At 44.9% G+C, this 24,549-nt stretch overlaps 2 protein-coding genes across 3 annotated transcripts in view; one reads left to right on the plus strand and one right to left on the minus strand.

Annotated features, from left to right (window-relative positions):
- The window catches only part of CACNA1C (calcium voltage-gated channel subunit alpha1 C), an 882,295-nt gene that overhangs the window by 853,732 nt on the left and 4,014 nt on the right, over positions 1–24,549 (plus strand). The window lies entirely within an intron of this gene.
- ADA2 (adenosine deaminase 2) overlaps positions 1–24,549 on the minus strand; it is a 58,335-nt gene that overhangs the window by 19,450 nt on the left and 14,336 nt on the right. The window contains exons 2-4 of one of the 2 annotated variants that reach the window (XM_050920882.1): positions 20,127–20,272; positions 4,758–4,829; positions 3,127–3,434 (exon numbers count right to left, since the gene is read on the minus strand). In XM_050920882.1, the coding sequence (XP_050776839.1) occupies positions 3,127–3,434; positions 4,758–4,780 (331 nt within the window). In that variant the 5' untranslated portion in view covers positions 4,781–4,829; positions 20,127–20,272. Of the gene's footprint in view, positions 1–3,126; positions 3,435–4,757; positions 4,830–6,777; positions 6,959–20,126; positions 20,273–24,549 lie in introns of those variants that run through there. The other variant, XM_050920876.1, reaches the window with a different exon arrangement.

Genomic DNA, 24,549 nt, shown 5'->3' on the forward strand with positions numbered 1-24,549 from the left:
GCCCCTATTTTTACTGTGGGCCAGACCAAAACCTCAGATACTGACATGTTGGGGAATCCTGAGGTCAGAACAGAGACCTCTATTCATCTCTACTACTTAATCAAACACACACACATTTCTGTCTTGTATTCATAGATTTCAAGGCCAGAAGCAATGACTGTGATAACCGCTGACCTCCTGTACAACAAAGGCCATAGAACTTCCCCAAAATGAATTCCTAGAGCAGATCTTTTAGAAAAACATCTATTCCTGATTTTAAAATTGTCAGTGATGGAGAATAATCCACCACGATCCTTAGTAAATTGTTCCAAAGGCTAATTACCCTGATCAAAATTTACACCTTATCTGCTGCTTGCCATCACTACTCACACTATCCTGCAGTAGATTGGCAACCGGCAGAGCTTTTACTGGGACAGTCCATGAAGTGTGAAACTCATTTTCCTCACACACACAGTTCAGACCATCCCTCTGCATTATCAAATATCATCCTAGAACTCTCCTTTTCTAGAGATTTTTTAAAAATGTTAGCTCTTGTGTAAAACCTCCCTTTTTAAAAGATGCTGTGGGTTCTGGATTTTTTTTTTATATATTAATTTGCATATCACAGCAGTTTAATTGACTCTAGATAACCCTGAACTCCTTGAGTGTCAAGAGGCACTTTATAAACACAATAGTTACATTATTAGAGTATTTGACTTAAAGAAAACATGACTTAGTTGTTAGGATGCAAGGCTGCAGGTCAGAAGATCTGGGATCTATCCTAGGCTCTGCTACACATTTTTGTGTGTGACTTTGGACAAGTCACATAAGGCCAAAGTTTCAAAAGCCCTCTGATTTTGTGTGTCCAATTTTAAATTGCCTGACTTTCAATGTGCTGAGCAAAAAAAAGTTCCTGACTTAAGCAGAACCATGGTGGTTTAGCACCTTTGAAAAAGCAGGCCGCAGCAATCTAAAGTTGGGTCTCCCAAATCTAGATAGCACTTTCTGTGCCTTAGTTTCCTATATGCAGTCTGGAGTTAATATTACAATTTAATATTTGTATTAACATAATGGTCAGAGGCCGCACCCCTGATTGGGGCCCCAATGTGCTAGGCACTGTACCAGTATAGAGACAATCCCTTTCACAAAGGACTTACTATAAATACTGTAAAGAAGCTATAGGAGATTCACTAGTGCTTGGGAAGCAATTTACATAACATAACAGGAAATATACCAGTCTTCTAGAACTGGAAAGGACTTTGAAAGGTAATTAAGTCCAGCCCCCCTGCTTTCACTAGCAGGACCAATTTTTGCCCCTGATCCTTAAGTGGCCCCCTCAAGGATTGAACTTACAACCCTGGGTTTAAGCAGGCCAATGCTCAAACCACTGAGCTAGCCCTCCTCCCCCCTAATTTAAGATCCTTTGGAGGAAAGGGATGTAAAAGCAAAAAGAGAAATTTTCCTTGCCATTTTTTAAAAAAGCTAAGATACTTATGTTTTTAAACCACAAATATCCCAGCAGTGAAGGGATAATGGTGAGTTGAACATCTCAGTTATTTCTGTGGTAACCAATCATGATGCCATAAACCCCGGAGTCTGACATCACCGCAGGGACAAGCTAGCAGATTAGGGACCTAGCTCTTATTCAGACAGAAACAACAGACCAATTCAGAATGGTGGGAGCTAAGCAGTTTACTTTTTGTATAAAAGCACTCTCCACAAATTTTCCCCAGAGCAAGGCTTTGCCTTGCACCCCAATAACCAGACTGAGAGGGTTCTAGTCTGGGATCTGGTACCTAGAACAGATCAGTCTGGAACGAGAATGCATTGCACAAGAGGGAAGTGTGTTCTCAAGTTTCAAAGTGAAAGCCTTCTGTCTTCACCTAGAAAAGGAAGCCTAATTAAAATACTTTTCACTGCATCAGAGAGAGAAGTGGAAGGGTAGAGAGAAGTCAGTCAGCTGACAGTCAAGGCCTTCAGATGTACAAATACATTAACTCCTTGCTTCCCACATGGAACTGTCAAGGTCACAGCAATTCAGAGAGTCAGCAATAGCTAACTCCCTGCTGGTTAGACTGGATGGCTTAGATTTCAGATGGTCAAAAATATCCGCCCAAACACTCAGTATATTATAGTTATTAAGGATTAATTCTTAGAATGCTGGCATGTTCCAGACTGTTAGCAAAACAAATGCTTAGGATGACACTGTGCATGTATTTTACACTTATGTAGTGTCTTTCATCCCAAAGCACTTTACACACTATGTATGCACCATATGGTGTAATGCAGCCATCTCTGAGGTGAAAGGCTGTAGCCAGTTTTGTACACAGCATGCTGCACAAAGGTGAAGGGAGGGGAAGTTTCAGCCAAGGACCATAGGGCAAATTCCTGCACTTACAAACAGAGATCTCTCTCATCTGTGTGGATCAGAACTCAGTTTTTAAGGTCTCAACTGAAAGGCCCTAACAGAAATTCAGTTTTCATATAGACGTTCTATAGATCATACAAACACACAGTCTAGGGTGACCAGATAGCAGGTGTGAAAAATCGGGACGGGGGTGGGGGTAATAGGGGCCCATATAAAAAAAAAGCCCCAAATATCAGGACTGTCCCTATAAAATCGGGACATCTGGTCACCCTAACACAGTCTCCAACGCATTAATAGATCTATGCTGTACAGAGCGACTTGTATAAGGACATGTGAACACCACCACGTGGCAGCACGTTTGTTTATACAAGATCCGTTGCAGGCCTGGGACGCACTGGAAGGATGAGCACCCTCAGCGCTGAAGTGCACTACACAGAGGTCAGTGTCTTTCCCACATTATATTATTTTGTCTTCTTTCTCCTCCCAAGTGAGGTAAATGGTGCTGGAAAGGTCCATGATGTACAGTTATACAGGATACCCACATGTTTGGAAACCCTCCCTGGCCAGTGTAATTCCTCCTTCCCCCCAGCCCAAAAGAGCCAGCCCTAATACAGCTCCTTTCAGGATCTGAAGTTGCTCTACTCAGCACCTGTAATAAGGTCCTTTTAGTTTGGGTGCAGCAGGGGTTTCACACTGACAGATTCTTGCCCCCCTCCTGGTCTCTGTTTTATCACAGAAAGCATTGGGTCAACCAAGAACTCTCAGGCCAGAATCCCTACCTTTCGGCATCTGTTTCAAGATGCTGAACACTTCACTTCGATCAATGAAGCCTTTGGCCCTGAAGAAGTGCATGCTGGGTGGGAAATATCCAGTCTTCCAGGCCTTGGCCACTTCCTTCTCCTTGAGGCTTATTAGATACTCATTGACCTGCTCTTCCTGCATCCCCAGGAACAGGTTGCCGCCAATCCGGCGGACGTTCTCCTGCTCAATCAGGGAGTCCCGCAAAGGGATGGGAAGGCAAAGAGGAACCAGACTCAGAACAAGGAACACCAGCCAACCAGCCTGAGGCTTCATGTCATGGACACACCTGGGGAAAAAACAATCAGAGCTGTAAGTGCAGGTCAAAAGGTGATATCTCAGGGGTGGTGTATTGGATCTTTAACAAAGAAGTGGCAGGATGATGTGTGCTAGGCCTTCCTGCTGAAGGGCCCTTGCAGGGGAGGTAGGAGAATCTGAGATGAATCCAGGGAAATACCTGACACTCCCAAGTACTCAAAGGAATCAGTCAGTTTGGAAATGCATTTGATTCATAATCATTCAAGTAGGCAGTAAGATCCTGTGAGGAGAAGATTTATCCCTGTTGGATCAGGCTGACAGTGCATCACACTGTTCAGCTTACTCAGTGCTATGGGAAGGGGGTCTGTGGCAAAGGACTGGCCCTAGAAGCAGAGATTTGTGATGTCAAGACATTATGCTTCAGAGCCAGCCCTATGGTTAACAGACCGACTAAGGGACACCTAAAGACAGGGCACCATGCTCCTGGGCTAGCCTGTAGGTCAGAGTATGTATGTGTGGGAGGCTGGGTGGAGGGGGACAAGGAGACAGGTTAGTTGTCATACAGAGTATGCTGAACTTCAGAAACATTCAGGTTCTGTTATTCGACAGTCCAGGAGAGACTGCTGATCCCACAGCAAAATGCATTCTCACAGTTAAAACAAGACTTCACATCAAGCTCAGGGGAGAGAGATAGCTGAGTGGTTTGAGCATTGGCCTGCTAAACCCAGGGTTGTGAGTTGAATCCTTGTGGGGGATCTGGGGCCAAAAAAAGTCAGGGGCAGTACTTGGTCCTGCCAGTGAAAGCAGGGGACTAGACTCAATGACCTTTCAAGGTCCCTTCTAGCTCTATGAGATAGGTCTATTACCACAGTGCACTAACACCCCACCTTCACACCAGAAGTCAGGCATCTCTAGTGCCTGGATACCTACTGGCACCATAAGAACTGGTAGAGGGGAGAGAATGTGGTGAGTCAGAGAAGACAGACACATGAGAAATTACTCTCCTTCCCCAAAGAGCATTGTTGGAATACAAGCTTCCAGCAATGGGCACCAGTCTGGAGGGTTCCTAATCATATCAGAGCAACCCAGTCTTGAGAAGGACTCAGGGCTGCAAGATAGTTCCCTATGTATTACATTTCCTGCTTCAGTCCTCTACCCAACTCCCCCCTTTTTGCCTGCTGCCCCATCACACTCCTCTCCCACACTGTAGCTGGCAGCAAGATGGAATCTCCTATACAATTTAGCTCAGGAATGAAGGGGTTAGATACAGCTCTAGAGCCAGCCAGTTCTGATCCCAGCATAGCAAAAGCATCTTAAAAAAACACAACAGCTACAGTGCGACAGACCCACTTACTGTCGATTTTCTCTTCCTTGCATCCAGAGATCATCCAACTGCAACTGAGATAGCAGGTCCTAGTCACCGCTCCTTCAGACAGATAGGTACAAAGCAAAGCAGCTATTAAAACATGGAACAAATCAAACAAGCCAACACTGACAGTTCCAATTCCTTGTTTCAGTTTCACTTTTATGTTTATGGCTCGTCTAGAGACTTCAGGAATATATTTTAAAAGAAGAGAAGGGGAGGGGGGCAGGAAAGGTTATGAGAAAAAGAAATTAAAGGAATGTAAGGAGCAGAAAGCCTTGGCAGGCCAGGTGAAGAGGGCTGAGGTAACAATAGGCTGAGCTAGCAGGAGGACATTCCAGAGCTGCATGGAGAATGGGAAATGGAGACCCAGAGCAGCAGAAACATTCAACACATCCTCCACACAGACAGAATATGGTCAGAGGAAAGGAGTGTTCTCTGATGGTTCTCAGATAGCCAGCTGGTCACATAGCATTTCCTCATCCTTCTATCCCATCTGCTAAATTTTAACCTCTTCATTGCCCTCATGTGAGGACTCATTGTCATCTCTGTGTAACTGCCATCCTCTCATAATCTGACAGTTTTACATAGATGACAAATGTACTCTCAGGAGAGGTCTGGGCCCAGGCTATTTTACAAACTGCATTGCTTCCTGCTCTGAGGCCCCACCCAAACTGCCACAGAAATACACATCTGCTGAGCTATTTTAACACAGTTCAGGGTAAGCCAGTTTAAACACAGTTTTGCCTGGCTATTGAAGACCAGGAACAGCTACATTGCAAAGACCATTTGCAAGACCTTTTTAGACAAGATCCCCAGCTAGTCGTATTTAAACACACTTTTAACGGTTTTTGTCCAATCAACATTGACTATAAGAAAACTGGGCCAAAGTCATCCCTGATATAATTCCATTTTTACTAGAGCTGAATTTGGCACACAGGGCCAATTCTGCTCTCACACTAGATGTAAATCAGGAGTAACTCTGAGGTATACTAGCATCAGAGCTGGTCACACAAGAAATCATGACAATTATTATAATTTTGAGGGTATTTCCACTTTGCGTGGTTCAAAATGGACCCCTTTTGGGTTTTTTTAACATTTTAAATAAAAAATGTTAGAAATTGTGTTTATCAAATACTGTTTTCAGTACATAAAAAGAACAACAATCTAGATCAGAGGTGGGCAAACTACAGTGGGCGGTTGGCTGGGACGCGAGGGGCAGTCAAGGGTGGGGGATCCGGGGGTAGTCAGGGGACAGGAAGCGGGGGGGTGGATGGGGAAGGGGTCCCACGAGGCCATCAGGGAACATGGGAAGTTGGATGGGACAGGAGTCCCGGGGATGGGCCATCGGAGGGCAGATGGGAGGGAGCGGGCGATGACCCCATTCCCTAACCGGCCCTCCATACAATTTCCAAAACCTGATGCAGCCCTCAGGCTAAAAAGTTTGCCCGCCCCGATCTAGAAATGATTTTGTAACTTTAGCGCCCACATGGCCAAGATGGAGTCTGCTCTGCAGGCAGCTCTGGCCGAGAAGGCGTGCGCAGGAATGCAACAGGAGAAATGCCTTCCACCCCAGGGGCACCTGTTCCAAACCCCCCAGAGTGAACACACACCCACACACAGGAACGTACAATGGATATAACAAAGGGAGATATTTATTTACAGAGGGATGAGAGGAGAAATACAACAAGGGGAAATATAAGGGGAGCAGTAAAACAGGGCTGCATCCAAACCAAGGCCCCTCAGGCCCAGTGGTGGCACAGTCTGGAAGGGCAGACACCGAGCAATGTGTCTGCACACGGAGTTCAGGAGTCCTGAGCAAAGTTCCGGTCCAGTGCTGAGTCTTGGGTGCTCCTGGTCGTCTTCGGCGCCAGTGAACTCTCCCCAGCAAACCCCTCCACTGCCCTCTTCTGCCGCTCTCTGCAAAGCCCCACAGAGCGACCGCCTGCCCACTTAACTAGCTACAACCTCCCTCCTTGTTCCCAATGCAGTCACAAGCCCCAGTACTCACAGCCCCACGCAGGTCTAGGCAGCAGTGATACTGGGTCCAGCTCCGGCCTGTCCTTCTCGGGTGATTCCTCCCTGGCACAGGGCTCCTCCTGGCTCCTGTCCTGGGCTGTCCCCGCTCAGGCCTGTCCGCCTCAGGCAGGTTCTCCTTCTTCCTTCTCCAGGGCCTGCCAGCTGTCTCTCCGCCTCCCTGGAGCTCCAGTCCCACCCCCTGGATTTTCCCTCCTTTTTTCTTACTCTCTCCCTCCCCCTAGGAAAAAGATTTAAAGGGGCCATGCTCTCTAAACCCCAAAGGGGTTACAATTTAAATTACAAATGTCACCAAAAATGAAAAAAATCAACAGTTCTTGAAAACAAAAACAAAAACCAATCTCCAAACAAGTAATTTTTAATAATGCTTTATATTGCAAGATTTCAACTGGCACTAACTGGTACTAACCATGATCAGAATCAGGTCCCTGGGGCTTAAACCCCTGTTAGTGTGGCTGCCCTCTGAAAATTCCAACTGCATTCGACAACAGGTGCCAGACCTGTCTCTTCCCGCTCTGACTCCACTCAGCCGAAAGTGACAATGGTTTGTCATGGGTGTGCACAGGTGAACGGAGTTCAACACCTGTGGTATGAAGGGGTGGCCTACCTGTAGTTCTATCAGGGATCTACCACACTGTCTTGCAACAACTGTTAACTTTGACTGAGCCTTGTTTTCAACTCCAGCTGAGGGAGCATATATGGAGGGCATCAGGGATCCATGCTGATGGCCAACTTAAACATGGCAGAATGTTTTTTAGTGTGGATACAGCCTAAGATGGTCTCTCCTCTGGGGCAGTTTCAAGGAACTGGAGAGTATAACCTCTCACTGAACACGAGAGACGCACAGTGCTCCATAGCAACTATTAGTTCCCTAAAAACAATACAAGGATCAGAGAATAAAGTGTTTGAGGAGAGGTGAGGGAAGAGAAATGCATGTAGACTAGAAAAGAAAGTTCAGCAGGAACAAGAGCTCTGTCTATAAATACCTTCAAGGGAACAATATAGATGAAGGAAGGGAATTACTCCAATTATCTGAAAGTAGTAAAGCAGAGAGCAACAGCCTACAGCTAGAACCATAAAACCAAATTCAGGTTAGGCATTAAGAAAAATGTCTTTACAGAGAAATAGGGCACTAGAGACAGACTCCAAGAGAAGAGTGTTGAGACATCATCAGTGCAGAGAGCTAAGGGATTAGACAAGACACATGTACGGAGAAACCGTAGTCCACAGAGCACTGACTGGTGGTTCTCAGATAGCCAGCTAGTCACGAAGTATTCGCTCATCCTTACATCCCATCTGCTAAATTTCATTTAAGCTAAAAATGCACAAAATACTTCCCCAGCAAGACTTTTCTATGTAAGCAATTGCAGTAGTTGCCATGAGAATTGTATGTAAATGCAAGGGGAGGTAATCTCTGAGATCATAAATAGGGGGACAGGTGTCCTGTGAAAAAGTTTGAGAACTCTGCATTAGCGGAAATAAGCACAATGAGATTGCATTTATATCATATGTAAAAGGATCCCAAAACACTTTATTAACCAAGCTGTACCAGCTATCCATATAGAAGTCACTCCACCTGCTACTAAAACATAGCCCTCTCTGGGGTTAAACATGACAGCCATTTTAAGCCCACAGCAGTGAACAAGATGGAAAGCAGAGGGGAATTTAGCAAGATAAAATGTAATTACTCAAGTTGGAATTTAGCCAGACACCATAGTTAACAGGCCTATCCTTGTGAATATCATGGTTTCTTTAATGTCAGGGCCTTAATTTTAGGCCTCCTTGGAAAGCCAGGCATGACACAGGGAAACTTGAACAATACGGAGGATCAATATAGATTAACTAGGAGGTCTTTTCCATAAACAACCACCTCTAATCCCAATTCTGCCAATCCCTCACTTCTCTCATTCAACCAAGACCCACTGGAGAAAACTAAAGCCTTGTCCACATTACCACTGGATAACATGGTGTGTGGCTCCATAACACAACTTTAAAGGCACATTTGTGCCCTGTTGCACTGTGGGAAAGAGGACTTTTACAAACCTTTCAATTGTCTTTTAGCAGCAGGCAAGTATTCTCAGTGAAGTACCCTTGATGCAATTTCATTCCCACACTCCAACCCAAGAAAGCCAGTTTTCATTTTATTCATTCATTCTGCAAAGTTCATCTTTCTTCTCCAGCTTCTGCTTTCAGGACCATTGCATCCCAGCTCAGCATGATAATGTTGCAACACAACATCATTGCACTAGCCCAAAAGAAACGTTAGGACACTTTTATGGTTTGCAGGGCAATGTGAAAATCAAGGCAAAGCATACACAAATCGTGTCTGGGCAATGTGTTCCTACTAACCCATTTTTTAAAAGCAGCTTTGCTAATCCACAATGAACGTAGAAAGACACTCCCTGAATAGTGGTTTGAGAGTTGGAAGATTGGTGTTCTAGTCCTGGCTCTGCCACTCGCACGCTGTGTGACCTTGGGCAAGTTACTTAACCTCTCTGCTCCAGCATCCTTATCTGTAAAATGGGGATGATACTTCACAGTGGCACTGTGAAAATTATGATTATTTATTTGTATAACCATAGTACTATCAATTGCAGTCGTGGACCAAGACCCCATTGTGCTAGGCACTGTACAGACACAGAACAAAAAGACAGTCCCTGCCCCAAAGAACTTACGATCTAAGATTAGTTTGTGTGTGTAAAGCACACCGAACATGCAAAGGGTATAAGTAAGTATTAAGTATTATCAATTATTAAGGATTGACTGTCTCACAACATTTGGGATGATTAAAACATCCCCACCAGCCTGATAAATAACTTATACTTTTGTCTGGCTGGACAAATGAGGTGGTCAGTGGGAGATCTGCGGGGAGAAAGAGGCATGTCTGCTCTGGCCTGTGCTTGCAGCTTAGCATCTGAGCCTGTGACCCATCAAGTTCACCTATAATTTGCTCCATCTATGCACATAAACTCACCCTCAGGCTGCCTTTTCATCCATCCTGAGCTGCATCTACACCCACCTGATGACATTTAAAAAGAGAATCACAGTTACAAGAACTGCAATCTGGTAATGCAGAGCCAGAGAAAAAGCTACACTCCCAGGTTAACAATTAATCACACGGGGAATCAAGCCACTGATTTGTAATCATTGCCTGGCTCCCAAATATAATAGCCGTGAATTCCTGTGACCACCGTCTGAGATGAGGCGCTTTGGGCTATTCCCAGTGCACTTGCTAAAATTCAAATCAGTTGCAGAGCAAGTCTCTTAGCTGTGAGCTCAGCCACTTATCAGCAAGAGGAGTCAGTGGTGCTAGCCAGCAGCAGTCTGAATAACCTCCCTGCCATCACTGTGCTGCTACTGAGCTGAGGTTTCATTTTCAAGTAACCCGAAGTAAGAACTGCATCATCTCTCCCCTGCCTCCCGCCAAGACTGTTCTTTGCTTCCATAACCCCAGGCTTCTACCTACAGTAACTGAAAGGACAAAGCAAAGAAAACCTTTGTATGGTAACACCAAGTCACTAAGGGCCAGTGCTGCAAGGTCCAGAGCGCCCTCAATTGTCAGGAATTGATGTCACCCTTCAGAGTAGGAGCTCCATACCCCACAGGACCAGGACCCAGGCTGTTTCCAAGGTTTCTGTGCAAGGCACATAGAGAACATTAGCAGGGCCCCAAGTCAATTATTTGTTTTTTCCCCAATCTCTGTCTCTCTCCAGTCTTGGGCAGTAAAAAAAGAAAGCAAACTGGGTAGCAGACTCCATGTTGTATCTCCTGCTCTCAGGGTTACCGAGAATCCTTGTCCTGCTCACTCTCTCGCTTTAAAGGAAGGAGAAAACCCAATGAGCTCCTGTCTATGTGGGAATTTTTTCCATTAGTAATTTCACATCACTGCCTGCCCCCACTGTCTACACATTAAAAACCACTTATCCTCTCTAGAGCTTATGCTACACATACTGTTCCTCCCCAAATATCTGCACAGGTAGAGGAGTTCTCTTCCTTAATTCTACCTACTACAAGCTGCAACCTGCTCCTGTGCATGAGGCAGGGAACAGAGGAAGAGACTAAGAGCTTGTCTACACTGGCAATTTACAGCACTGCAACTTTCTTGCTCAGGAGGATGCAGTTCCTCCTCAGAACTTATACCTGTTTTTGCCTGAAGTTTATATGCTAGTTCTCCCACTCCTCTGTACTATTTACCCTCTGGGATAGAGAAAGGCTGGATGCTTGACACAGATAGTGATGCAGCTTCATCAGGCTTTGCTTGAAGGTGCAGGGAGCTGGAGGAGAGAGATGTTTTTTGGTGTTAAAGAAAGACAGACGTTTGTTGCTGCTTTCCTTCCTTTCTTTTGTGAAGATTCACTGCTGGAAAGAAGCAATAAAAGGTGATGTGGAAAGTTAGTGTAGCCAGGGCAAGTTCATAAAGCAATTGCCGGTGCTACAGAAATAAACAGATTTAAGCATAATTTTGAAACACAGGTAGGGCTGGGGGCGGTGGTAGCAGGAAGCACAGTGTAGGAAACTGTGTTTTAAGCATCGTATAATTACACCGAGGGTGAAACAGCATTACTTTTCATTCATGATACCACACTGGAGAAAAAAAAGTTTTAGAGCCCAGCTGAGCCACTCTATACCAGTATAACTCACTCCACTGACTTCAATCATTTTTTTCCTGATTAACACCAATGTAAATTGAACCAGAAATAAGCTCTTAGGAGCATCTTGTAAAGTGCATTCAGACTAGGATGACCAGACAGCAAGTGTGAAAAATCAGGACAGGGGGTGGGGGGCAATAGGTAACCAATATAAGAAAAAGTCCCCAAAATCAGGACTGTCCCTATAAAATCGGGACATCTCGTCACCCTAACTCAGACCTCACTCTTGGATGCTGAAGGGTGACAAGACAAGGAGTATCAAAGTTACCAACGATTGCTGGAGTCTTTGGGATTCCTTGCTCAGGAAAGATGACTAACATCCACCAATAGCCTTGCTAGACTGTCCTTTTCTCCTTCACAGCATCAAGGTGAACATTTTTCAAGGTATATTGATAAGAGGCAGCAGGCAAGCTGGCTGGCCGACATAACAGGTGCAAAGACTTCAGTCTAGGAATGTTCAGACTCTGCCCAAATGAAGGCCACATTGGAAACTTGCTAGTAACATGGGGGGAGTGACTAATTCGCATAAAATAAATCAAGAGCAGCCCCAAGGCTACTTGGGTGAAGTTGGTCCATAGCATGTTGGAACCTGCAGGCTCCTTGACCACACCAACGCCTGAAGGAAGAGCGCAGATTTGGACAACACAGCAGAATTCCAATGAGAGCAATCTGGCCTGAAGGCATGTTTTAGCCACTCTAGCATTAGTTACCATTTATTTCACTGATGTAAACCTGTGATGGCTACACGCAGTGATCGCAGGGAACAGGGATACTTCCCTGTGTCCACTGAGCGAATCAAGCTCTCTGGCAATATATCAGTTGCTATGCCTGTTAATCACTGAAGCTCAAGGAAATACATTTAAAAGAAAACAACAAACCGCTAGATACACTGAGCAGCCAGAACAAGCCTAGCCTGTTGAAATTACGTTGTAATTAAAACATAATAAAAACTGGCATTTATTGATGAGTTATATTAACCCTGTCTGAAACCATTTGAACAAATTAAGCCTCATAATGGTATTTTTCTTTACTGTTAAAAGCATTAAGACTTGACATAGATCAATAATAATACCCACGTTGGCTCTTTGTTACTGGAAGAAGAAAGCTTTGCCGCTGGAAAGCTTCAATTGGCATGGCTTCAGCCAATAAGAAGGCACCTATAAGGGACCCTGCTGGCAAGCCCCAAAAGATAATGCCAGGGTACTTACATGGGCATATAAAGCATGCTCTCAAAAACACTGCCAGGAGCCCAGCTGTCCCACTCCAGGGGACAATTCCAGGGTATTTGCATGAGCAGATACCAATGTATGCCCCAGAAACCATTGCCAGGGTCCCCGCTGGCACATAGCAGTGGATGCTTCCAGGGGACTTGCACAATCATATACCAGTGCCTGCCTCAAGTGCCAGTGCCCCCCTTCACATATACCACAGATCCTACATGGGCACAGACATGGACGGGGGGGGAGGTTTCTGCCAGGGCCCCTACAGGAAAATATACTAGTAAATGCTGTGGCCTGTGTCCCAGGTGAATTGTTCTCTAGTTGTTTTGCAACGGTTACAAACCTGTAAGGCAGAAAAACTGATAGACCCTGAGCTCCTTCCTTCCTTCTCCCAGCTGCTTCTGTCTCTCTCAAGCCACACAACAGCTGAGCAGATAAACAACTTGCCACCTGCTCCCACCTCCAACCCCACCCCCTAAATCCGATATGTCTCCACCTCCTCATCCACAGCTCTGTTCCTGTGTTTGTATTCTCCTCCCTTAAGGCACAGTCCCCTCCAGCAACACAGCAGCCACTGCTGCCTGCCCTCCTCTTTAGCTAAAGAAGGGGCACATTGTGAAGAAAGCAATAGAGCTGTCTGTTCTCATTGCAAACAAGCTGACACCTTGAAATAACAACTTAGCCTGCATCCAAACTAAGACAGGCAGGAAATCCTACCCTCCGTCTTTGCAATGCCACAGCACATTCAGATTCTGAACAGCCTGACCCTCCTCCCCTTCCGCCTGTGCAACTGGGCACAGAAGGCAGGAGAAGATAAATAGTGAGCATGGAAGGAAGTGCAAGGGAAAAGGAGGCAAAGCCTATGAAGCACAATAGTAAACTGGGTGGTACCTCAGTTTCCCTGTCTGTAAAATGGGGATAATAATGCTTCATCAACATTGTAAAGCACTTTGAGACCTTCAGATGAAAAGTCATGAAAAGTGGCAAGTATTAATTATTATTACTACCATAAAGGGCTCTTAAACATGAATTAAAATAATGGAATGAACCATCCTCCATGCCCAGCAGTCTCTTTCAGCTTCCTCCTTATTTCTGGGGCAGATAAATCATTCTGTTGTGTTGAGTGAAGTATATAAAATAATGAATGGTCTAGAGAAGGTAGACGAGGAACTTCTGTTCTCTTTGTCTCATACCACCAGAATAAGGGGACAGTCAATTAAATTAAAAGGTAGGAAACTGAAAAAAGGAAATACTTTTTCACACAATGTGTGATTACACTGTGGAACTCAGTGCCACAGGAAGTCACTGAGGCCAAGAACTTAACAAACTGATTGAACAGATTGAACAGATCCAGAGTGATCATGATGAATGACAACAAAAATGTTAAACTTCCTACTTCAGGGTTTGGGCCCATCGCTGACTTCTAGAGATCAGGATGAGCCCCATGTGCAGGGCAGATGATCCCACATCTGCCTGCTGCAGGGTTCTTATGCCTTCTTCTGAAGCACCTGGTGCTGGACACTGCTGGAGACAAGATACTGAACTAGATGGACCTCAGGTCTGATTCAGCCAGGCAATTTGTGTGTGTGAAGCACCCACAGGAGTGCAATGGGGGATAGGTTTGGGCATATACAGTATGACTTGACATTTTGCCTAGGAACATAGGATCAGACCAATGATCCAATACCCTGTCACTGACAGTAACCAGCATGAGATTCTTCAGGCAAGATGTAAGATCTCACAGTAGACAGGAATAGGATTAACCAGGTCCCTGGGAAAATTACTCCATAACCCCAAATATCAGAGGTTAGATTTAGCCCTGAAGTATGGGGCCTTACATTGTTCCCACAATTCTTGTGTATTTTGTAACATTTTCTATTTTAACCCTTTTTAAATCCAGCTAAACTCTTAGTCTCAATTAAATCTTGTGGCAGCAAGTTCCACTGGCTAAGTGTGAAAGAAAGTATTTCCTCTTATCGGTTCTGAACTTGCCACCTTTCAATGTCATTGAATGTCCCTCTGTTCTCATGCTCTGAGACAGGGTGAATAGAACTTTCTGATCCATCTATTTTATACCACTAATATTTCTGTATGCTTTTATCAAACTAATGGGGGAGGGGGAATTGCTTAGGTCCAATTTGACTCAAATGTGACTGTGGGGAAAATGACCCTGTTTTATTGAACAATTCTGTTCCCTGTGTGTATTCAAAATGAGAATTATTTAATCTCGTGGTAAGAATAAGTTTCAATTGTTTTCTACCCCTGCAGAGCAAGTACAGATATAGGAACGGAAGCGGTCTTCTAGTGTAGTTTCTGCATCTTCCACAGAATTGTTGGCCAAGCTTTAACTGCAGAGCCAAATTCCATCCTTAGTTGTGCCCATACAACCCTGCTGAAGACAATAAGGTTGCACAGATGAAAGCAAGTGAAGAACTTAACTTGCAGGATCTTATATGCTAATGATGATGCATGAGGAGGAAAGAAGGCAATGAACCCTCAGATCTCATGCTGAGTTTGCAGGGCTGCAAAGTACAAAAATATTCTCTTTATAGTAAACTGAGGAAATTTGCCCTGGAACAACTGAGAGACAGACACAGAATACTAAGACGTCATTTTTACAAACACATTTTTCAGATTGAACAATACTTTAAAATGACAAATTAATCACTCAGAATTGTGGAAAGCAAAAAGAGCTTAGCTTTTATAACCCTGACATTTTCCAGACTGCCAGCCATATCCCTGTGTAGGATGCCACGTGCGTATATACCCACAGTCTCCAAAGGGATAACTAACACAACACACAAGTGGTTTTCAGATGTGACTGATGTTATTCTAGTGGGTTTTGGCAAATGAAGTTGCAGGGTAGAGTCTAGTGCATCTATATATCTAATTAACATTACAGTAGCATCCAAAATGAGGTAGGTACTTTACTACTTATAGAAAGAAACAACCCTTGCCAAGTCTACAAAGACACAAAACAGGGGAAAGTGATATTATACATGCAGAGGTACTATTCCCAGTTGCCCCTCCACATAACCATCATTAGTTATTTTTGCAACTCTTCCCTGTTTACTAACGTGAATTTAGTTTACCTATGCCTATGTACTGTTTATTTAGTCATGTCTCCTCCCCTACCCCATATATAATGCAATAATTTCTGCCAAAAAATGTACTGCATTAACCACTTCTAAAATTATCACCTCCCCACCGGGTTGTCTCTCCTCAGTATAGGAGGATGGAAATGGCTAACCTATCAGCTCCAAATAAATTTTCCCCTCCCCAGTTAGTGGTATTCCCTGAGCCCAGCTGATGAAAGACACAGATGTGTCTGCTGAGGAGCAACTCTCAGGGCCTGCCTTGTTCCCCAGAGCCCTCTTCAGCCAGTTTGATGTCTAAGTGGAAGGGAAGAAAATAGGCTGACAGTAGGGTTACCACCCAGACGGTTTTCTGAATTGACGAGCTGCTTTTTCATAGATCTTACAGCTAGACAAATAGTGATCTTCTTGGATCTCACAAGCTAAGTAATGACCTAGGACAAGAGTGCTCTAGGGAAAGCGTTAGGACTGAGACAAAAAAAAAGCAAAGGAAAAGCATCATCAGAGGAACTAAATGCCAGCAACAAGAAGCAAGGGAAATGCAGCCTGCAACAGTCAGAAGCAAAATGACTGCTTGTTTTGTCTCTAGTTTTGTATTTAAAGGGCCAGCAAGGCAGGCATGCCAGGAAAGGCTACGAACTACAGACTTAAGAGATGGCTAGGCAGGCAGAGAAAAGGGAGCTTAGGGTGACCAGCAGGAGCAGCGCCAGGGTTTTTGGCGCCCTAGTCACAGGGCCGGCTCGCCGGTCCCGCAGCTCCAGTGGACCTCCCGCAGGCGTTTCTGTGGACGGTCCACTGGTCCCGCGGCTCCGGTGGATCTGTCGCAGGCGTGCCTGCGGATGCTCTACCGAAGCCGCGGGACCAGCGGACCCTCTGCAGGCACGCCTGCGGCAGGTCCACTGGAGCAATCTGCCACCCTCCCAAATCCTGGTGTCCTAGGCGACCGCCTAGGTTGCCTAAATGGAAGCGCCGGTCCTGGTGACCAGACAACAAATGTGAAAAATTGGGACAGTGGGTGAGGGTAATAGGAGCCTATATAAGAAAAAGACCCAAAAATCGGGACTGTCCGTATAAAATTGGGACATCTGATCACTCTAAGGGAACTTGAATTCTCAACTTTTTGGGGATCAAACCTCTGAGTGGAAAAACATACTAAGCAGGAGGTTGGTATTAAAAATAGTTATAGCGTTCTTTGGTTTTGTTCCAATAAATATGATATTCTAATAAAATCCAGATCCCTTTTGGACATCTCTTACTTCCCACGCTTAAAGTTCATTATCATAGCATTATACCAAGGGCTGTCAGAAGTGGAGTTGGTGAGTCAGGATATGTCTTCTTTGCAAAGTTAACTCAAGTTACAATCTGAGTGTTGCCCCTAATTCAAGTCTTGTCCACATATAATTCTTACCTCAAGTGTGGCAGCACTTTTGACTCAAGTTGGCTCAGGGCCCGTCAGGGGGTAAAGGCAAATGTGTGAGTTAGCACAACTCATCAGCTGCTATGGGTTCTGCAGAATATCCATATTGTGCTATGCAGAGGTACTCGAAACTGTGTCACTGAATGAAGAGGATCTTTTTCAAGCATCTTGGGCCTAGAATGATCACTGAACACAGAGGGCTCGCTTCACTCAAGTGCTTATAGTCCTCCAGTGCCTTCCCACAATTTCCCTGCCCTGTGTGCCTGAGACAGGACAGACAAGTTCTCCCACAGTTCTCTGGGGAAGAATTCACAGAGCAGCTCATCTTACTGCAGTGAAAAGAACCATGAGATACGTCCCTAGAAGTTTTAGAGCTACACAAAAGCGAGTGCAGTGCTGGTGTGGACACAGCAACTTAAATGTTATTTGGCAATGGGGCTGTTCTCACTTGAGCTAGGTTAATTCAAGAAGTATCACACTCAAGTTACTCCTCAAGTTAACTGCAGTGAAGATATACTCAGTAGGTGGCACTCTTTCCTCTGAGTAAGTGTGAACCCATGTCCCTGCATGATGCTAGGCTCCTTGCTGCGAAAGGTGTGGTCTTTCAGAGGAAATTGTTTATGATCCAATAGCACTTTTTTCCTAAAGTGGGGAGTATTGACTTCAGTGTCCCAAGTATATTCCAATTCTGGAAGAACTAGTAGAGACGCAGCATGGTCTAGGGAAGAAGGCTCTAGGTTAGGACTCAGGAGACCTGTGGTCTGTTCCTGGCTCTGCTACTGACCTATTGTGTGACCTTAGCCCAGTCACTTCACCTTCTCGTGTATCTGTTTTCCCACTCATTTTGTGTCTTGACTGCTTAGGCTGTGAACTCTCTGGGGGTAAGGGCTGTCTTTTGCATCTACAGCACCCTGTACAATGAGCCCCCAATCTCAGATAGAGCTCTTAGGTGCTACTGGAATACTACATCTAGCACTAACGGCTCTTATAGCAAATACGTGCATTTGTGGGGATGAGCTCCAGAAGGTGCCATCTTCGGCCATACAGAGTGCTACTTTGATGCAGACCTTCCATAGTGGCACTCTACCTTGATACAACAGGGAAAGGTGCATTTTGCTGTACAATGGATAAGCTGAGGGAAAATGTTGTGGAGAAATTATGTTGGATCCCATAAGCCTTGTTTTTCTACACACCAATTGGCCTTAAACATTACACATCCAGATATGGAGGGGAGGACGTGGCCCAGACTTCCTGCATCCCCCTGGACTTCATGTTGAAGCCCTAAACTAAGGTAGATCTGGTAACTGAGAAGCCTCATCTCATTGTCCTTCCCCAGCTGAACTGTGCTGCTCCTGCCAGAGGTTTTATTTGATGAAAAATCCTGGAAATAAAACCCCCCTCTCTCTATCCCCTCTGCAAAAATCTCCCCATCTTCAGAACTGCAGGCTGCTGTTTTCAGTTCTTCTAATTAGCTAGGCAAGGCAGTGCTCATTAGCCCCACCCGAGTCACTCAGCTACTTGGACAGAAGAGTATTAACCCCCAAATGGCCATGTGGCTCCCGAAAAATAGGTGACTAAGAGAACTACCTTCAGTTCCCTATACTGTCAGGCACCCAGGCCCAGACCCTCAAAGGTTTTTGGCACCTCCCTCCCTTTGTGGATCTGGACCCAAGTGGCAACAGCACGACTAAAAGAGGTCCTTATTCTTACTGCAGTCTCAGACACTAAATAAAACCATGTCACCAGTTCTCTGAGGGACCCCACCATTCCCCCCTAGTACTCCTTTATAAAATCTTGGGTACATTTTCTCCAATGCTGATGCTTGGCAAGTAGGGAGAGGTTGGCACCCACAGAGTTAATGGGAACCAAAGCTCTTCTCGATACCCTCACACCAGAACTTCTCTCCCAATACACCCCAGCCTCTCTCAAGGGATTAGTTGGATTGTAATAGCCTCTCAGGGTCTCAGTCTAGATCAGGGCACCACTGTACTGAGTGTTGTACAAACAGATAAGAAGACACAATCTCTCCTCTAAGGAGCTTACAATTTATAAGTAAAGACAAAGACACACCAGCGTAGTATCAGAAAACAAGATAGAGTGGATATGATACAGGTAAACAAGATCACGTGGCTCCTTGCATAGTTGAGCATATCACTAAAATCATATATTTTAAAAATATTAATCTATAATGAAATTGGGGCTGAAGCTTGGAAGGAGAATGGCTGGGAAGGAGGAGACTATTGAACAGGAGAGGTATGCAGGAGATGGAGAAAACTAGTGGGAGCAGGAGGCGGAAGGGTGTTAGGAATATGGCTATTTGATCTTTTTCTGTGCCTCGCTACCAAGAAGTAGCACTGGCAGGAGAGAAACAACAGCCAATGGCAGAGCAGAAAAACAAAGACAGAGTTTCAAAAATTCAGTGAACCTGATAGTATCTGGAGGCTGGATGGACGTTGGAAGTGCAGGCATGTCCTGGACTCCTGACATACCACATCCATCCCCTGAACACAGCTAGTGAGTTGGAGGAGATACCTTTCATCCAAGTATCTGAGACCTTTTCATAGACCTCATTTAGGGCAGAGGGGACCTGGTTGGGACTTGGCCATTTACACCAACAGGCAAGCGTTATAGGACCAGGAATTATACTAAATACACCAAAAGCACCCCATTCACATCCTGCTCTTCCCTCCATTCATCCCCAAAAGCCAGGGCCAGAGCAGAGTCAGGGAGGGCAATCCAGTTCACTAGGGCAAGATAAGTGAAAAATTGGTGATAATACTGCAGCAGAGTCCTTCCAGCCAGCAAATGACCAGAGATTCCAAAGAAGCCCCTCAAAGCAGCACTCAGTCATTCCCATTAGCCATCCCCTCCATCTGCCCCTGATCCTAAAGGCTGTGATGAAAAGAGGGGAGGGTTGACAAACTGAAAGCAACAGTCCTAACCTTACTTGGCAGCTAGCAGCAGCTTAAATGGTCCTCTCACAAATCTTGGCCTTTCCCACAGCATTAAAGATGGAGTCACACACACTTTTGGGCATGTGGAGACATCTCTGTTCAGGTGTTTGGCATTTTCAATGCAACTTGCTAACCTGAAAGGTTAAACAGACACTGTATAGTTAAGTATATTTGTACAACTTCAAATAAATCATAATAAAAAATAATCCAGGGTCACCTATGACTTTGCAGTTGCCACTTTATTGCACACCATAATCACACAGAACATTAAGGTGAGAGGAAGGATAGAATTCGGATCTTCTGTTTTATGGCACAGGCATCTGATACTTAAACTAAAGAGAAATCTCTATGGGCTGTTAGTAGTATAAAGATTATGACACATAGTTAAGCAGCTCTGATTCCATCCAGCAAGGAGCAGTGGCACATCAGGCAGTTAATTACAACGATTTGCATTTCTGTAGCACCTTTCATTCAAGTATCTCAGAGCATTTAACAAACATCAATTAATTAAGCCACACAACTCCCTAACCATAGCTATGCATTATCTCCATTTTACAGGTAAGGAAACTGAGATACAAAGAACAAGGAGTACTTGTGGCACCTTATAGACTAACACATTTATTTAAGCATAAGCTTTTGTGGGCTAAAACCCACTTCATCGGATGCATGCAGTGGAAAATACAGTAGGAAGATATATATACACATAGATCATGACAAAATGTGTGTTGCCATACCAACTCTAATGAGATTAATCAATAGCCCACCTTAATTGAATCGTCTCGTTAGAGTTGGTATGGCAACACCCATTTTTTCATGTTCTCTGGGTATATATATCTTCCTACTGTATTTTCCACTGCATGCATCTGATGAAGTGGGTTTTAGCCCACGAAAGTTTATGCCCAAATAAATTTGTTAGTCTGTAAGGTGCCACAAGTACTCCTCATTCTTTTTGCTGATACAGACTAACATGGCTACCGCTCTGAAACCTGAGATACAAAGATCATTGTTACTAATAATACTGTCGACCACTAGAACTGAGAGCATTAAAAAAATCTCACTTACTTGTCACTATTTATGCTGCTTTATTACTTCTTTGTATTTCTCTATGTTTGTACTATAAAAATACTGTGGCCAGTTTCCCTAGTATTTAAAGTCAATTTCACTTTTTGGCTCTTATTCTCTAGCATACTCCTGCAATGTTTGGATTGTTAAGACAGCAGGGGAATATTTCAACCCAAACCAAAGAACAACGGTCACTTCATTGTATTTTTAACTTCATTGAAGCATTTGTATCATTATGCTTTGGAGAACCTGTTTTGTTTTATTTTATTTTGGGCCTAAACCACCTGCCCTTTAAAGAAAAGCAGCTAATCTGTCCCCCACAGTGCAGAAGATTAATTGAAAACAGGACTCACTCCAGAGGAAAAGGTTCCCTAGTGGGGTGCAATTATGATAGTGGTTTAGAAATGCTATTTCCAGCTGAAAGAGAGGTTAGGTAAGTGACTTCAACCTAAAAACCTTTGAGGAAAGGATAAACTTAAACCAGAAAATGACAACTACAGGACCTATGAAATTATATACAGTCTTCCATATATCAACAAGATCTTCGACCACCTATGCAAAATTTTATTCCCCATTTGCTTGGGACCAGTGAGGGGTTTTGTTTTGTTTTGGACAGGTGAATAAAATATCATTCGACTTTTTCACCATCCATGATACTTACTCCTTAAGAATCTGGAGAATCCACCACAGATAACTAATAAGCAAACAGTGGACACAAGGTAGGATTCTGATCACAGACTGTCGGACATTTCAAACTATTAGGAAGCGTGCCCTTAAATCCACACTAACACATCATGAACCTGAAGCCCAACAGCTTCTGTTCTGGCTGAACTATGCTTGGTGCAGAAAGGGCGGGGTGAGGGAGAAGGGGCACCAAAGGGCACTACATTTGTGCCTCCCCATGATTAAGAGTCATCTAGCAGTCTATTTCACCCGCCATACGTTTGAGAGGCTTGGAGGCTGTTGTACTTGTTCACCATTATGGCATCCAAGTATAGTAAAGCACAGCAGCAATTCAGAGATGTCCTTACTCCAAGGATGGCTCTATACCATCCAGGGATATCCCTGTGCTAGAGGAATTCCTTGACGTGTAGATACACTCTCTTTATAGCCCCTCTACACAGCAGGAGGAGCATATATGAGATAAAAAGCAATAGTAAATTAAGCTCTGCCCTCCAACCAGTGAGACACCTGAACAGGTGCTGGCCCTGGGATAGCCCTTCTCAAAGGCCATAGAGAGCAAAGCATCCAAAAGTACTAATCACTTAGGGTATGTCTACACCACGAAATTAGGTCAATTTTACAGAAGTCGATTTTTAGAAATTGGTTTTATACAGTCGATTGTGTATGTCCCCACTAAGCGCATTAAGTCAGAGAAGTGCATCCTCACTACCGTGGCTAGCATCGACTCACGGAGTGGTGCACTGTGGGTAGCTATCACACAGTTCCCACAGTCTCCGCTGCCCATTGGAATTCTGGGCTAAGTTCCCAATGCCTGATGGGGCAAAAACATTGTCACTGGTGGTTTTGGGTACATGTCGTCACTCTCCCCTCCCTCCTTCCCTCCCTCCATGAAAGCAACTGCAACCATTTCGTGCCTTTTTTCCTGGGTTTCCTGTGCAGACGCCGTAGCACAGGAAGCACAGAGCCCGCTCAGCTCACCGCTGCTGTTGTGAGCATTGTAAACACCTCGCACATTATACTCCAGTATATGCAGAACCTGGCTAGGAGACGGCAGCATAAGGACGATTGTGAGGAGGACATGGACATAGACGTTCCTGAAAGCACGGGATGTGGCAATTGGGATATCATGGCGGCACATGGGCTGCTTGATACAGTGGAACGCTGATTCTGAGCCTGGCAAACAAGTACAGACTGGTGGAACCGCATAGTGTTGCAGGTATGGGATGATTCCCAGTGGCTGCAAAACTTTCCCATGCATAAGGCCACTTTCCTGGAACTCTGTGAGTTGCTTTCCCCTGCCCTGAAGCGCAGGAATACCAAAATGAGAGCTGCCCTAACAGCTGAGAAGCAAGTGGTGATAGCCCTGTGGAAGTTTGCAATGCCTGACTGCTACTGGTCAGTCGGGAATCAATTTGGAGTGGGCAAATCTACTGTGGGGACTGTTGTGATTCAAGTAGCCAGTGCAATCACTGATGTTCTGCCATCAAGGGCAGTGACTCTGGGAAACGTGCAGGTCATAGTGGATGGCTTTGCTGCAATGGGTTTCCTTAACTGTGGTGGGGCAAAAGACAGAATGCATATCCCTATCTTGGCACCGGACCACCTTGCCAACCAGTACAAAAACCGCAAGGGGTACTTCACAATAGTGCTGCAAGCACTGGTGGATCACAAGGGACGTTTCACTGACATCAAAGTGGGATGGCCAGGAAAGGTGCATGACGCTCACATCTTTATGAACTCCTGGCTGTTTGAGCAACTGCAAGAAGAGACTTACTTCCCAGACCAGAAAATTACTGTTGCGGATGTTGAAATGTCAATAGTTATCCCTGGAGACCCAGCCTACTCCTTGCTACCAAGGCTCATGAAGCCATACACAGGCAGCCTGGACAGTAGTAAGGAGCAGTTCAACTATAGGCTGAGCAAGTGCAGAATGGTGGTAGAACATGCCTTTGGAGTTTAAAAGCTCGCTGGCGCTGTTTGCTGACTAGGTTAGACCTCAGCGCAACCAATATTCCCATTGTTATTACTGCTTGCTGCGTGCTCCATAATATCTGTGAGAGTAAGGGAGAGACGTTTATGGTGGGGTGAGAGGTTGAGGCAAATCGCCAGGCTGCCAATTTTGAACAGCCAGACACAAGGGTGATTAGAAGAGCACAGGCAGGCACGCTGCGCATCAGAGAGGCTTTGAAAACCAGTTTCATGACTCGCCAGGCTACGGTGTGACAGTTGTGTGTGTTTCTCCTTGATGCAAATCCATCCCCTTTGTTGATTTTAATTCCCTGTAAGCCAACCACCCTCCCCCCTTCGAAATAAAGTAACTATTGTTTTGAAACCATGCTTTCTTTCTTTATTAATTAAAAAAAAAAAGGAGATAACTGCTAAGGTAGCCTGGGTGGGATGAGGGAGGAGGGAAGGACATTGCTCATTGTAGCCATACTACAAATCAAAACGGTTTGAATGACAGCCTTCTGTTGCTTGGACCATCCTCTGGAATGGAGTGGCTGGGTGCCCAGAGCCTCCCCGCCCCCCACATTCTTGGACATCTGGGTGAGGAGGATATGGAACTTGGGAAGGAGGGCAGGTGGTTGTACAGTGGATGCAGCAATGGTCTGTGCTCTTGTTGGCTTTCCTGCAGCTCCACCATATGCCTGAGCATGTCCGTTTG

The sequence above is a fragment of the Gopherus flavomarginatus genome, chromosome 1 (genome assembly GCF_025201925.1).
Source record: "Gopherus flavomarginatus isolate rGopFla2 chromosome 1, rGopFla2.mat.asm, whole genome shotgun sequence".
Taxonomy (NCBI): Eukaryota; Metazoa; Chordata; order Testudines; family Testudinidae; genus Gopherus; species Gopherus flavomarginatus.